Source organism: Talpa europaea (assembly GCF_964194135.1).
Source record: "Talpa europaea genome assembly, chromosome: 6".
Taxonomy (NCBI): Eukaryota; Metazoa; Chordata; class Mammalia; order Eulipotyphla; family Talpidae; genus Talpa; species Talpa europaea.
In genome coordinates this window covers 16,529,496-16,545,107 of record NC_140072.1, presented here as the reverse complement: position 1 = coordinate 16,545,107, position 15,612 = coordinate 16,529,496, and the positions used below count along the sequence as shown (strand labels likewise).

The window sequence follows — 15,612 nt, the reverse complement described above, 5'->3', positions numbered from 1 at the left end:
TTAGCATCTGTATATAAAATATTATGATCATTGAAAGTCCAGTTTCCATACACCGCCATATAATTGCACAGAATTATTTTCAATTATGCTGGCCCAAACATGTTAGTTATCATGTGTGCTCATATTTTTTTTTCTTTCTGTCTTTATTTTCCCCACTACTCTTAAGTATACTTTCCCTCCTCCTTCCTTTTAAATGGCAATGATATAAAAATGAAGTGTCAAAAATATAATTGTAGACATGAAGAAAAGGCCTAATTTGTCCCAGTGAGATGTGAAAATTGTGGATGAAAAGATTGAGTTGGTTTGAATTCCAATTATGTTATTTACTTGCTGTTTGACTTTGGGCAAATTATTTTGCCTCTCTGAACCTTAGCTGTTTTGGCTCTCTGATGGAAAGAAGATATACTTTCCCCCAAAAGATCACAGTGCAATGAGACACATGCATTCCTATAGATGCATGTGTGTACTGACCCATAGACTCTTAAAATATTCATTCCTGCCTGCTTCCTTTATCTAACAAAAAGGGAACAACATTTTTGAATCAGTGTTGTTTAATATAGAGGGAAATTCCCCTTCCTTCCTTGAGGGAAGTCTGAGAGAATTTGTAAAAGCACAATAATTAATTGAGACCCCATGTCTGCCAAGTGCAAGGGCGATGAATGGTCAGGTACATTATCTACAGTTAGACACTATCTAGTTAGACTTCCATTGAAGTTTCCAGTCTCTGCAGCCCCCTAGTGGCCATTGATTGTAGCAGACAATTCATATTCATTGAGAAATTGTGATGTCAACTTGGCTTTGGACAGGAATTATGTAGAGAACTAAGTGATGGAGTGGGAAGTAAAGGACCTGAATTTTAGCCCTTTGAGAAATATAAATAGAAAATTATTCTTCCACCAGAGAAATCTGATGAAAAGCCAAACATACATGCCCACACACTCACACTGGAAAAGCATTAACCTCTGTACCCTTTGCTTTTCTTTCTCTTCTCTTTTTTCCTGCCTTCCTTCCTCCGCCAAGGTGGTAGAGTCATATTCTTTTGGGGGCAGATCATTCTTTACCCTTAAAATTAAAAAGTCAGTATATCCAGGGGAAGGACTAGTTCCCTGTTCAGTAAAGTGAGTTGCTGAACATAGAGCCGGAAGCAAGAATAGATATTCTTTTATTAGGTCCTTCAGTTATCAATGACAGTGCCCTGATGCTCAAAGCAGCCCCACCTGGGAGAGCAGAAGTCTTGCTTGACCACCACCTCCTGTAGGGTGGTGTACAAGTTACTGCAGCTCTCTGTGGCTCCTTGAGGGAGTCATCTTCACTCTGTGCTCTGACCTCACCAGGCAGCGCCTCTGCCACCTGCCAGGTTGTGAGCTCCTAAGGGAGGATCTTGTCTTATTTTTAGCTCTGACTGTTAGCACAAACCTGTCAACCTTGGCAAAGAAGGAAGGAAGGGAATTGTGTGAACCAATGATTGCAGTTTTGTCTATGGTTCTAGTGAAACACTTGTTGTAAACACTGCCATTATCTGAGTTGTGTGTTGGTGGCTTGGGAGAGATGAAGGGAAAGAGAGACTGGTATATAGCCCTTACTTCACAGGTGAAAAAGAAAAGCCTTCCGTTTTCAACTTTCACTCCCCAGGCTGTGAGCAAAACTGTCCCATCCATCATCATTCCTTTCAACTAAGTCATCCTTAGGTTTTCTTAGCCTGTTACTGGTGGAGGGGTGTGCGTGACAGAGCAGTGGTTAGGAGCACATGAGTAAGAGCTTGGTAGGCACATCCGATGATATGAGTCAAGGAAAATCAATTAAGATCCCTGACAGTTTTCCTCATCTCTAAAACTGGAATCCAAAATATTTACCTTGCACAGTCTAACGTAGGTGCCACGTGTTTCTCTTCTGAGGAACCGTGGATGATTAGATGGGTCTGATATGTATATGTTGAAACTGAAGAACAAGTCAAGCGAGTTCCCTACCACTCCCCACCCCCACCTTGACAACTTTCCCTGTGTGGATGGCACCACCGCCAGCTCCCCAGGGCAGCGTATCCATAATAAAAGGGCCAGAGAAGATTCTGTCTTAGGGCCCTATTCCCAGGGGTTCTCAGATTTGACAATGCCTAGTTCCCCCTCTCTACCACCTGTCCTCCCTGCCTGCCCTGGCCCCCAGTTTTATTCCAGAACCTGCTTTTCCGAGTCGGACCCGTCTAATTTCTTTTTTTTTTTTTTTTGGCTTTCTAACTTTTATTTTTTTTATTTTTTTAATAATAAATTTTATTTTTATATTCCCCATACAATTGCAACCCCCCCATTTTGACCCCAATCCCTCCAATTTCTTAAATGCATAATTAGGGAGAGTGCTGGATTGCAAAGGCCTTTCCCGGACCTCCCATTTATCCCAAACACGACCCTGCCCGCACAGCACAGAAATAGGGCAGGAAGGAGACTGGGGCGAGGGAGGCCGGGAGGGGGGCGGGGTCTACGCATTTCTCAATGAAAGCCCAGGCCTCTGCAGATTTGCATAGGAGCCGCCTGCGGCGCGCCATTGGCTACTGGGCGCGAGCTGGGCGGGGCCGGCCTGCGTGGACCCGGCCGGGCGCAGAGTAGGCGCCGGACCACGCCCCCGGCCCGCCCCTCCCGCGCGCGCTCGCGGCCCGGCCAGCTGCGAGTGGCGGGCGCCGGGCAGAGGCGGGCGCGCTGCTCGGGGCGCGGCGGCGGGAGCAGCCGGCACCTCCCGTCGCCGCTGTCCTGAGGGTCGCGTGGCCCCGAGGCGCCTTCCATCGCCCTCTGCCCCATCCACCACCCGAAGCCGCGGGCGCTGCCACCCCAAGCTCCGGGGCGCCGGGGAGGGGGCAGCAAGATTTCGGGGTCTCGCGTCTGTCTTGGAGGCTTCGCTCCCTCGCCGCCGCCGGCCGCTGCGGAGCCTGCGAACTCGAGAAAATGAGACGCGGCCGCAGGGCCAGGACGTTGCAAACTTGCGCGGCAGCGGCCTGAGCCTCGGCGGCTCCATTCCCGCTGGTAAGTTCAGCCGGCGCTGGAGCCCGAAGACTTGCCCCTCGGGGGGCGCCCGTGGGTGCGGAGAGGCGTCCCCGACCCCAGCCGCTGAGCCCAGGGGAGGGGAGCTCGGAGGGGCGGGGCGCGCGGGAGCCGCCAGGGCAGCCGTTCCCAGCTGGAAAGTTGCAGAGGCTGGAAGCCCCCCGAGCGCCGGCAGACCCCAGCCCCGGCCGCGGGCGGCAGGAGAGGACTGGACCCACCTGCCGCCGCCGTGCAACTGTAGTAGTTTCTCGCCTTCCGGAGCGCAGCGAGCTCAGGCGGGGGCGCCGCGCTCCGAGCATCGCGCGCGCGAGAGGCGCAGGGTCCCAGCGCGCTTCAGGGTCTTTGGACTCGCTCCCGAGCTTCCAGCCCCGCTGCGCTGAGACTCCTGCTCGCTCCTTGCAGTTGAAGACAAGAGAGAGGCTCGAGTGCACGGACAGTTCTCCAGAAATCAGGTGGGAGGAGCCATTCAAGACCAAGAACCCTTCGGAGCAGCCCCTTCCCTTTTGGAGGGAAGCGAGCGCGCAGGGAGGCGGGATACTAGCGCCGACTGCTCCCGTCTGGTGGGATGGAAGCCATCGGGCTCCTCTGGCGGCTGCTGCCTCTGCTGCCCGCGTTAGCCTCAGGTTCGGGGGCCGGAACCGGCCAGCGCAACCCGGGATCCTCAGCCCCGGGGCCGGGCCTGCAGCCCCGGGAGCCGCTCAGCTACTCGCGCCTGCAGAGGAAGAGCCTGGCCGTGGACTTCGTGGTGCCCTCGCTCTTCCGCGCCTATGCCCGGGACCTGCTGCTGCCGCCGGCGCCACCGCCGACCCTCCCGGAGCCGAGGGCCGGTCGGCCAGAGGCGCGCGGCTCGCTGGCTCTCGACTGCGCGCCGCTGCTGAGGCTGGTGCGGCCGCCGCCCGGGGTCTCCGCAGGCGCCGGCTCGCCGGCCCCGGCCCCCGCGCGGGCGCTGTCCAGGGTGCTGAAGGGCGGCTCGGTGCGCAAGCTCCGGCGAGCGAAGCAGCTGGTGCTGGAGCTGGGAGAAGAGGCGATCCTGGAGGGCTGCGGCGGGCCGCCAGAGGAGGCGGCTGCCGGGCTGCTCCAGTTCAACCTCTCCGAGCTGTTCAGCTGGTGGATTCACCACGGCGAAGGGCGGCTGAGAATCCGCCTCATGCCCGAGAAGAAGGCGTCGGAAGTGGGCAGAGAGGGAAGGCTGTCTGCGGCGATCCGTGCCTCCCAGCCTCGCCTTCTCTTCCAAATCTTCGGGACCGGTGAGCAGCTCCCGCCTGGCCGTGTGGGGATTTGGCTTTAGTCACATCAGTTTGCACCCATTGTCAGCTAGCCCCAGTTCACAAAACCTTAGCCCTATTTTCTTCTTGCACAATTCTCCTCTAGTTAGACCGAATTTTCTCCCTGAAAGAGTCCTAACACCCCTTGGGCCTTCCTCTCCAGCAACCAAGTTGCCAGAAAAGTTTCCTAACTGTTGGAAGGATGCTCCCTTCTAATGACTTACACACAATGCCAGTCAAAAATTCTTTTTGGGTCCCCTTTCTGGGACGGTCGAAATCCCCCTGTAATCTATGTTCCAAGCTGAGCTCTAAATCTCAAAACTATTCCCTTCCCCTGTTCCTCTTCCTGGCTACCACAGATTTGTGGAGTTTCTCAGGGAATATGCAATTTTACTTCATGTTGTTGCATCCCATCCAGATGACCTTTCCAAATGTTGGCTTACTCTGGAATTGCCTCTTCTTTATCAATATACTCTGCCACCCCCAGTCCCCGTCTGTTCTTCACACTCAGACTTTTCTTCTTTCTCTCAGATGTCATTGGAAAGCCCCCAAGGAGCCAAGGGAAGGGGTGCAGGAGGGCGATGTGGCTAGAGGGAGCAAAGTTGTCAATATTTTCTTGCTTTGAGGGAGTCACTGTGAAGCCAGAGAAAGACAACAGTTAATTTCCCTGCCTTTCTTCCCCTGCTTCCTTCCCTTCCCTCCAATTCTTAGCTTGAACGTCTGCAGCAGCAGCTCTGGATGACTGTCTCTGGAAGGCTTGTTTTGCTGCAGATCTCTCTGCTGGAGACTCCTGAAATGAGGTTTCTGTTTCATTTACTCCCTCATTTTCTTCCCATATTCACTGAGTTGTGGATGTGTGTGCAGGCACTTACTTCTAACTCTTCCCAGAGTATCTTTTGACTGGAAAACCAGGTGGTTTTGAATGGATGTTTCTCTTGTAAGAAGTACCACTAGGGAAAGATTCTGTGAATCAAATATACAATCTAAATGAATGAGAAAGCCCAGAAAAGAAAGCATGCCTTTTAAAAGCCTACACTAATTTCATTGAGCAAATCCAGCTTCTTTGCTATCATTCTCATCATCAGAAATAAATGAAATTCGTACGCTCCAGTGGTTACTAATGTCTTGTATTAATTGGATGAAAAAAATTGAAAAAGACTCATTGTAGAGCTACAAGTATCTTCCATGCTAGTCCACACACACACACACACACACACACACACACACACAATACTCTTATGCAGCAGGGATATTCTGAAGCTGAGGTTTCCCAGTCATTGCACAGAATGCATGTTGGTATGTGGTCCTCTAGAACAAGAGTCTGATTGCATGTTTAGTAATAACATTGGTAGCATTGGCACCTAAAGTGACTCCTTTGTGTTCAATACTGGAATTTATATAGTCCATACTAGGAGGCAGGATCTGATGAGTTTGAATAGTGCCTTCTGTGAACCTAGTTAGACCAATACAGTTGTCTCTCCACAGATACTTTTGTAAAGAACAGCTGTGCTTTAATATCATCATGGCTTCTGTGGTTTAGGCATGCAACATTCTCTCTTAGTGCTAATGTTTTTGTAATGGATATAAAAATGACTTCTCTGAAAATGCGGATTTACTTCCACTTTCATGTCTATGAGCTTCTCTGGAGCTTTCTCATCATGACTCTTGTTAAATGACCACAGGCCCCAGCAGTCTATATCAGCTCTTATCAGATGTTGATAACAGGCATAAGGAGTCCTTTCTATACTCCTGAACTTGCCTGCTGTAAACAGGCAGGTTGCAGAAGCTCTCAGTGAGTGCCTCTGAAATGCTTAATGCATTTGAAGAATATGCTCTAGTCAAGCCCCAGAAAAGGAGTGGAAGCTGCTGAGTGGGGGACTTTCAAGTAGAAAGGAGTAGGTTCCAAGATCTGCTCAGCTACTGACAGTAGGGAAGCAATGTGAGCATCCCAAGTCCTCCCTCAACAGCACAGTCCATTTGGCAGCTGAACCAAGCCCTTATGCATCATTTGACATATCTAGCAATGCTGGTTTCAGAAGGAGCCAGGATTCTGCCATTAAAAAGCTAGAAATTTTGGCCAAGCGTTTTTCAGCAGGATTGGGATCAAATGATTATTGATGGGATCAAATAAGACACTAAGTGTAACTGGATGAGCTCCCCATGACCTCTAGAGAGACAGACAGCTTATTGAAAAGCACTTCAGGCCTTGTGGTGATCACACTTGGAACAGGCTGGATTCTCCTGCTCCGAGACATATGCTTGTCTGCAGTTAGGCAACTGGCCATGCAGGACTAGCCTGTTCTCTTACCACTGCCTCCCCAGCTTCACTCAAATACAGTCTGCGCTGCAGACCTCCTCATGGAATAAGTGGGGAATGAACATACCTGCTATATAATGTTCCGTGTTTAGGGCAATGCACACCACTGTGGTTCAATTCATTTTCTTGTATGACAATTTAAGCTTAGTTTCTCATACTTGGATTGATTTTTCTGTGTATCATGGTTGAGGAAATGGGGTTTATTCTTTCTATATATGATTTGATTTATAGAAAAGGCATTTAGCTTCTATGACATAGTATCTGTTGTAATTATACAAAGGAAAAATAGGCATAACTCAGCTTATTTCTCCTTGCTTCTGCTCAAGTGACTGGTGGTCTGGTCCACTGGTGCACAGCTGTGTAGGTGATGAGGGGAGAGGAGAGGATGGATGTTCTGCCTTCCCTTTAGGTGAAGGGCCTAGAGCGACCCAATGTTGCAGACTGAAGAGAACTCCTAAAGCTGAAAGTACAATGAATAGGGATATGGTCAAAATGGAAAAGCATCCAATCAGGACAAAACAGTACTTTTTTATTGCTTGTGGTTTGGCCCACCTAAGAGGACAAAAAGATATCTGACAGGCCTTATAATGTATGGCACACTAATGGCTTTTCTTCATGGGTTGCTTTGAATGCATAAATGGGATCAACTTTTCCAAGTCTGAGGCAGTTTCTCAGGGCACCCATTGATGTAGAAGAGGTAAATGTGGTGGCCATCATGGGACAGCCCAAACTTCAGAAAGATGCCTGCCTGCAGGCTACCACATGGCCCACTGCTCTAGTTTGGAACCTGTTTTGTAGATGTTTTGACATTGTGCTTCTGCCATCCCCAGGCAGTGGCTTAGAGGATGATGAATTGTGGAATAGCATGGCTATTTCCCTGTAAACACCTCTTCCTGCTCCAGGAAAGGAGCTTTATGACTTGAGATTTTACATGCACCATGGAGACATCTAAGCAACAAGGTAGAGGTGTGCTGTGTGATACATCTGACCTTTGACCTCATATATCTGTCAGTCCCTTCCCATTTCATTTCTGGAGAGAGCTAAGAGAGCAAAGGAAGATAGAAAGGAAATTGGAGCTCCCAGAAGAGATATCAGTTATTGGAGGTGAATTGGGAGAGTTGGAACTAGTCCAGAGAAGAGCAGAGAGCTGATTTAAGAGTTGAAGGGACTGATTTACGATGAAAAATGAAAAGAATTAAATATATACAGCTGAGCTAAGTGGTGATGAAGGGAAAGCCATGGAAACAATCTACAAATCTCTGAAGAGGGAGAGTAGAAGTGAAGGAGAAGAGTTATTTAGTGAGGCCCATAGAAGTAACAGGATGAGACTTGCAGAAGGAAACTTCAGGTTGGATATCGGGGAAGCCTTATTTCTGAACCTGATATTCCTCTTACTATGGGATGGAATTCCAAGGGAACAAAGTGTCAGGTGAGATGTGGGTCAGACAAGCCACTGCATTCATAATTAATCAGGTTTATATTTTCAAATGTTGAGAACCCACAATGAGCTGGAAACCTGGTAAGGGGAACAGTTTCAGGAATCAGGGGCGTTTTGGGTACAACTCCTAGAGGCCTTTGGGTCTTGGTGTTTTCAGAGGGAAAATAAAAGAATTGTGTGTGTATGTATATAATGTGTATATATATATATATATTATACATATATATATACACACACATACTATATATGCATTATATATACATTATATCATACATACACACACACACTTGTAGTTGGTTGAAAGTACTTTTAAGAAGATTATTAGTGAAATTTATTTTTTTCTAATTACTGGGTGTATTCTTCCCTACCCACAAATGAAACAGTGCTCCTCTGTGGTGCTGCTTGTATATCTAGTGGGGGAGGCACTGTCATGAGGACATTGTACCTCCAAGATGCATCTGTAGATATGTGTTGCCATCAAATCATTGGATAGCACAGAAGGTACCTGGGTCTTGAGAAGATGATAGCAATTCTAATATGGTAGACTCCCTCTCACTACCTTAAGACCCTTTGAAATGCTGCGAATATATACTGCTATTTGGAAGATGAAGTTCTTCTAAAGCCATTGAGCCTTTCACAAATTTATAAAAGAGGAGGTCCATGACAAGTGTGGAGTTTGTGTATTGGGTATGGGAGGAGAGCATTCCCATTAGTAAAAATGCCCTGTGGGAGGGAGAGGAGCAGAGGGAGTGTTGGGTCATACAAGTTACAGCCACCTGACACTCTTAGGATTTCTGCCTAATGACCTTACTTCATTTGAATTTGCCTGACCTGACTCACAAAGGGCCTTTGGTCTTTCTTTGTAGCCATTACTAATGTCCCATTACAGTTGTATGGGACTTAGAATTTTGCATATGTTGAGAGGCTGAGATGCTAGATGCTGTGTTAGGTTCAGAGTAAGAGCACAGATGTCCTTGCCTTCAAAGTGGGGCTTTTTCCACTGAGGGAATCACCTCAAAGTGAAGATTACAAATAATCAAGACATGTAACTATATAGGAAACATTATCCTTGGTAGAAGGCCGTGCAGCAAATGTTTGGTGGACAATAGCCATGACTTGGAAAAGTTGATTGAAATCCTTGAGGCTCAGTCTCATCATTATAAAAAATGGTGATAATGATAATTTCCATCACAAGGTCTTGTCATGGAGATTAAATTAGATGATATGTGTAAATCCTTAACTCAATGACCAACACAAAATAAATGCTGAAACAATTTCCTAACAGCAGCAATATCCCAGCATCTGATTATGCAGGGTGTACATCTGTAACTCCAATATTCATGTTAGTCTGTTTGAACTGGAATCATGTAGTACCTGCGTGTGGCCATACCTGGTGACCCTTAGCGGCAGCAGTTGAGATGCTCTGTGTTCCCCATGCAATGAACTTCTGTCTTCCAAGAGATGAGAGATGGGATCTGGTAGAAATGGGAAGGGTGACCAGAATGGTAGTTTCTATTTCACCATGGAAGGCCCATCTTTCCCAGAAATATGAATGAACAAGAGGATTGAGGTATGACATTTACTTCATTTCTTTCTATCAACTAGTATCCTGTTGTAGACTTTTTGACCTTGGATTCTACCCAGAAACTGAAGCAGCATATATACAAACCAGTACTTTTTTCTTCTACAGAAAGAAACTAAACCTCAACTTTAAGAAATTCTAATATGGAGCAAGAACAAGATACATCACAGAAGAGTAGTTTTCAGATGGTGGATCTTCCTTGATCGGGTGATCAGGGCAGTCCAACTCTCTCCCTGCCCCAAGAGATGCTGGGCCAATGACTTCTGCTAACTCTTTAATTGCAATTAGCTAGAACTGTGCCCTTGCCTTACATTTCTAGGCCTCACCATTCATTTTCAAAAGAGGACAGGAAAGAGATGTGGAGTATCAACTGGTTAATAGACTTGAGCCCATTAAGAGTAGTTAAACCTTTAAGAGTCCTGAAGACACATAGCGCAGGAATATGAGATGGAGGCTGCCTCAGGAAAATGCTTCAACCTGTTAAGCACCCACCCAACACTTTATAGATAGTGTTGTTTTCATGAGCCATTACCTCCAACAGGTACACATGGATATTATTTTTGCTTGGGAGTAATTGAAGAATAGGTGTGTCAGTGAGGATGGTGATAGGTCCACTGGTTACTAGGAGAGAGTTGTGGATGAAATTATCAAGGATCCTCATGGATGCCTTCTTTCTTAGATTTGTTGTATTGTCCTCTGGTATAGGGTATGACTTGTGTTTTTTAACCTAGTGATGACCTGGGCCCTTTCACACCAGTCAAGGTGTGAGGAAGGAGCAGGTAGAAGAGAGTATTGGTATGATGGTGAGGTAGCGAGGGGGTGGGAAGTACCCCACTATCTTTTTAAGTGAGTCAAATTTCTATTTTTTTTCCATTTTATTAAGGAAACATTAGCTTACAGCTGTGTAGATTTCAGGAGTACAGTGTCTCAGCCCAGCAACTTTGCCTGTCACACCCCACCCCACCAGCTGTCCAGTCACCTTCCGCCACCAACCAGTCTGCCCCTCTACCTATTCTCTCTCCCCTCTCCTGCCCTGTTGGTGACCACCATTCTGTCATAAAAGAGTTTGTTCTTGCTTTGTTTGTTAAACTGCCTTTTCCCCTTTATATTCCACAAACAAGTGAAATCATATGGTAATTGTCTTTCTCTAGACTTATTTCACTTAGCAAATTCCCCTCAAGGTCCATCCTTGATGTTACAAATGAGCCAGATTTCTTAAAACAATGTTTTTTTTTTTTTTCCCCTTCAGTAAATCTTGTGATGAATTTTCCAGCTGGGTTGTTCTGAGCTTGGGTCCTTTCCCAAGGCCATTTTTTTCAGATTCACTTTGTGATAAAACATAGACATTCCAGAAAGTGGGAGGGCCCAGATGAGGGCCAGAGGAGAGCTCCTTGGGGCAGATATACCCAAGCACTTGGTTAATTAAGTCTTTGTCCCTTAAATCTTACCTTTCTAGCTCAGAATCAACAGGTGCACGGAGAGGGAGGCAGTCAGAATTGTCTGTAGAAAGGAAAGGGCTAAAAGAAAGACATGAAAAAAGATGAAAAGAAAAGGAAATTTAAAGGACACCAGGAGACAAGCCATAGGATATCAGAAGGAAAATCCAAACCATTGACTGTTTTTCTATTCCTCTTACTTACATTTAACACAATTTTCATTGGGGTTTGGGCTCATGGGAGTGGGTTTGGTTGAACTCTTTTATAGATCCTTTCCACATTTTCAGTCCAGATAATTAAAGTAAGTGTCCTGAAGAGAACATTAGATTAGGAACTAGAAGACTTAAATTTTATTATCATACTTGCTTTTTTTTTTTTTTTTTTTTTTTTTTATTTTTTTTTTATTTTTTTTTATAGAGGCATGCTTTATTTGTTTGCTGGTTTGTTTGTTTTGTTTTGTTTATACATGCACTGGGTACAGTCAGAAGCGCGGGAGGGCGAGAGAATTCACCAGAGCCAGAGCAGGGAGCAGAGCAGGCAGAAGGACCGAAGTACACTGCTGAGGGGAGCAGCGGGCGGCAGGAGAGGTCTGCGCGCCATGTGGGACCCTCCTCCGGTGGCCTGGGAGCAGCCGGGGATCGAACCGGCGCCGCAGAGGCCGCGGGCAGCTTCGCAACCCAGCGCTCAACCGCTGCGCCACCGGGGAGGCCCTATCATACTTGCTTTTTATTATCTTTGGAACCTTGTACATCTCCCTTAAACTCCTTGAGCCTCTGGGTCTTTGTTCTAAGGGTGATAACACGTTTGTCTTAACTATGTCATGGAGTCATTATGGGCACGTGTGAGATAACCTCTATGGAAAGTTCTGGAATATTAAGAAATATGTATATAAGGCAGTAGAAAAATTAATGAGTAAGAGAAGAAGTACTGAGATTCTCTTCATCCCATAGTGATTCAACAAACATGTGACATTGTAGCAGCAGTACATGGTCCCAGATTTTGAGGGAGACCTTGGGGATCTGGTAACAGCCCAGCAGTCCTGAAAAGGGGTTGTGTGGTCCTTCTGCTAGGTTTTTCAAAATGAGGTCCTTTCATTGAAATAATTTTGCCCTAATCCCGACTTTTCTGGAAATGAATCTCAGGTAGTGGGAGCCTGCTTTAACAACAGAAAAATGCTTGATGACAAAGTACATTGCAGGTATTAGTCTTGTGTTCAACTTGATGATAATTCACACGGGCAACATTTGTATATTCACCATCCAGATAAAGGTACAAGACATTTCTAGCACTCTAGAAAATTCCTTCCTGTCTTTCGCATTGTGTATATATCCCTTTCATAAGATAACCATCCTTATAATTTCCACATCATCAATTAGTTTTGCCTATTCTTAAACTTCATGTAGATGGACTCATACCATATACCCTCTTGTGTGTGCTCAATGTGATTTCTGTGAGATTAATCAGTGACACTGTGTGTACATGTCCTTTCTTCCTTTGTTACTGTGTTATATTCCTCTACATCAGCATACCACCATTTATTTATCCATTTTGCTGTTTGATTTTCCTACCAAAGAATCGCATACGTGGGACATCAGAAGTATAAGTTTATTTCACAAAATGGATAGAGTAAGTCACAGGTATGGGATTGAAGCCCTGCTCTACCGTTTACTGACCCAAGGCTATTTCTTTTATTCCATTAAAGTTCAGTTTTTTTATCTGTAAAGTGAGAAAAAATAATACATCTCTCCCAGGGTTATCGTTAGAATTAAATGGGATAAGGCATGTAGTAGGTCTTGACACGCAGTTGTTATTCAACAAGTGTTAGTCCCCTTACCCCAGTTCTTGATTATATTTTTTCCCCGTGGTGGTCAGAATAAATCCTTCATACGGCTCCTGAGCAGGGAAGAGGAGTCTTCTTACAAGTGAGGTCATTGGCTCACAGAGGGAAAGGTGACAATCAAAGACCTTGTAAGTTTCATGTAATAATTTTTAATAAATAATTTTATTTGCACATACCATAATTTTAGTGAATCACAAATGCTTCCCCCTCCAATGTGATGAATTACATTGTTTGATTTTTCAAATATTGAATTAACTTTATAGCCTCAGTATAAACCCCTTGTGGTCATGGCATATTATCCATATTGCTGGATTGGCTCATTAATATTTTGTTGAGAATTTCTGCATTTGTATTCGTGATTATTGGTCTGTAGTTTTCTTGTCTTTTATAAGCTTTAGGGTCTGAGTAATTCTGGGCTCATAAAATGAGTTGGGAAATGCTCCCTTTTATTTTTCCTGAAAGAGAATTGTAACTTTTCATTTTTGAATTTTTGTTTAGTGGAGTTTGCCACTCAATTTGCCCTTATTGGCCTGGTATAATCTTTGTTAGAAAGTTTAAAATTGCTAATTATATTTCTTTAATAATTATGGGATTTTTCAAATCTATTTCTTTGTGAATGAACTTCAACAGTTTGTATTCCAGAAATTGGCCCATATCATCTAAGTTGTTGAATTAAGGGAAATTAAGTTGTTCATAATATTCCCTTTATTGTTATATGTCTGTAGGGTGAGTTGTGATGTCTCCTCTTTTATACCTAATATTGGTAATTTGCATAATTTCTCTCTTTTCCTCATGGTCATTCTGGCTGGAAATTTACTAATTTTATGAAAATGCATAAGGTTTTTTGTGATACAGATTTCTTCTATTATTTTTCTTATTTCAATTCCATTGATTCTTGCTTTTATTTTATTATCTTTCCTTTATTTTATTTGCCTTGGGTTTAATTTGCTTATTTTGTTTTTAGTTTCTTAAGATAGAAGCTTTGATCACTAATTTGAGACCTGCCTTCTTTTTCTCATATGAACATGTGATGCTTGCAATTTCTTTTAATAACTGCACTAGCTACATCTCACTTTTCACTATGTTATAATGAAATTTCTCTTAATCAAATTTTCTAAGTTTCCATTTGACTTTCTCTTTGACACAGGTTATTTATATGTGTGTTTACTTCTGAATAATTACTTCTGAATATGTGAGGATTTTCCAGATATCTTTCTTTATTGAGTTCTAGTTTAATTCTGATATGGACTGAGAGCATATGTGATAAATTTGTTAAGGTTTGTTTTGTGACCTAGAATATGGTTTATCTTGCTGAATGTTCCATGTCCATTTGAAAAGAATGTGTGTTTTGTTTTTGCTGGGTGAAGTGTTCAATTAATGTCAATTAAGTCAAGTTGGTTAAGTAATGTTGTTTGTGTCTTTTGTACCATTACTGATTTTGTGCCACCTTGTTATATGTGTTACCACTAGAGGAGTGCTAAAGGCTACCAAGTTTTGTTTTGCCTATATGTCTTTTCAATTCTATCATTGTTTTGCTTCAGGTATTTTGAAGCTTTATTATTATATTAGGTATGTACAGATTTAAGAGTGTTATGTCTTCTTGATTATTTGACTCTTTTACTTTTAGGTAATATCTCTTTTTAATCCCTGGTGATGGTCTTATTTTGAAGTTATTTTGATTGGCAGAGCCACTTCAGTATTTTTTGTCTAGTGTTTTCATGGTATATCTGTTCTATCCTTTTTATACTTTCTATACTTTTAATCCAGGTCTTTATATTTCAGGTTTCTTGTAGGAAACAAGTAGTTGGATCATGTGTGATTTAACCTAATAATCACTATCTTTCACTTGGTATGTTAATTTACTTGCCCATCAATTGGATATTTTTGACGATACTGTCAGGCTCTGTTAGAGGGAGTTTTGAAGAGCCGTGATTAATATGGACATTTTATGAGCCCAGTATGGGCCTGCTTCTAAGGTTTGGCCTTTCTGGAGTCTTTACTGTAGGCTTCACGTATTCACTGAGGGTCTCCACTCTGGTAATTAAGCATGCAGAAATTTCCCAATTCTGAGTAAGCTTCAGAAATTGTTCAGCTTTAAAGAATGTTCTTTTCTTGGTAGCTGTTCTTTTCCTGGCCTTGAAGAATCTCATCCTATGGTTGCATGGCTTAATGTTCAATCAGAGACTCAAGAGGATCCCCTGTGCAGTTTTACAGATTCTTCTCTTTCTTTTGCTGTTACTTCAGACCAGTGAGATTACCGTGCTCCCTCTGGGTCACTCCATGCTATGTCATGATGTGGTAAATTTCTCCAGGCAGCAAATCAGGAAGCAGCTTAGACCATACCATATTTCTTTTTCCTCTTTTAAGGATTATAGTCCTGTGTTTGTGATTATCCAATGAAAACAGTTATTTTAATATGTTTTGTGCAACACTATAGCTTCTTATGACAGGAGGGCTGCTCCTATGCTTGTCAGTCATCATGGCTGGGAATCTGCATGATGAACCTTGAGTTCACAGTCATGTTGACCTGTTTCCACCATATAGAGATATATGAGAGGTGCTCATCAAGCAGAAATTACACAAGGATATCCTTATGGATACTTATAAACTTGCCTTTTCCCTGAGGAAATATTATTTATTGGCTCAGTATTTTTTTACTGAGCACTTACCAAGTTGAATGAAGTACAATCTCTTTCTCTCAGGGGAGT

General features: G+C 44.0%; 1 protein-coding gene across 1 annotated transcript in view; it reads left to right on the top strand.

The window, feature by feature from the left end:
• Nucleotides 1-3,591: 3,591 nt before the first annotated feature.
• The window catches only part of ALK (ALK receptor tyrosine kinase), a gene marked incomplete at both ends in the record, with an annotated part of 599,018 nt that continues 586,997 nt past the window's right edge, over nt 3,592-15,612 (top strand). The window contains one exon of the mRNA XM_084235715.1: nt 3,592-4,273. Coding sequence (XP_084091841.1) covers nt 3,592-4,273 — 682 coding nt within the window. The remainder of the gene's footprint in view (nt 4,274-15,612) is intronic.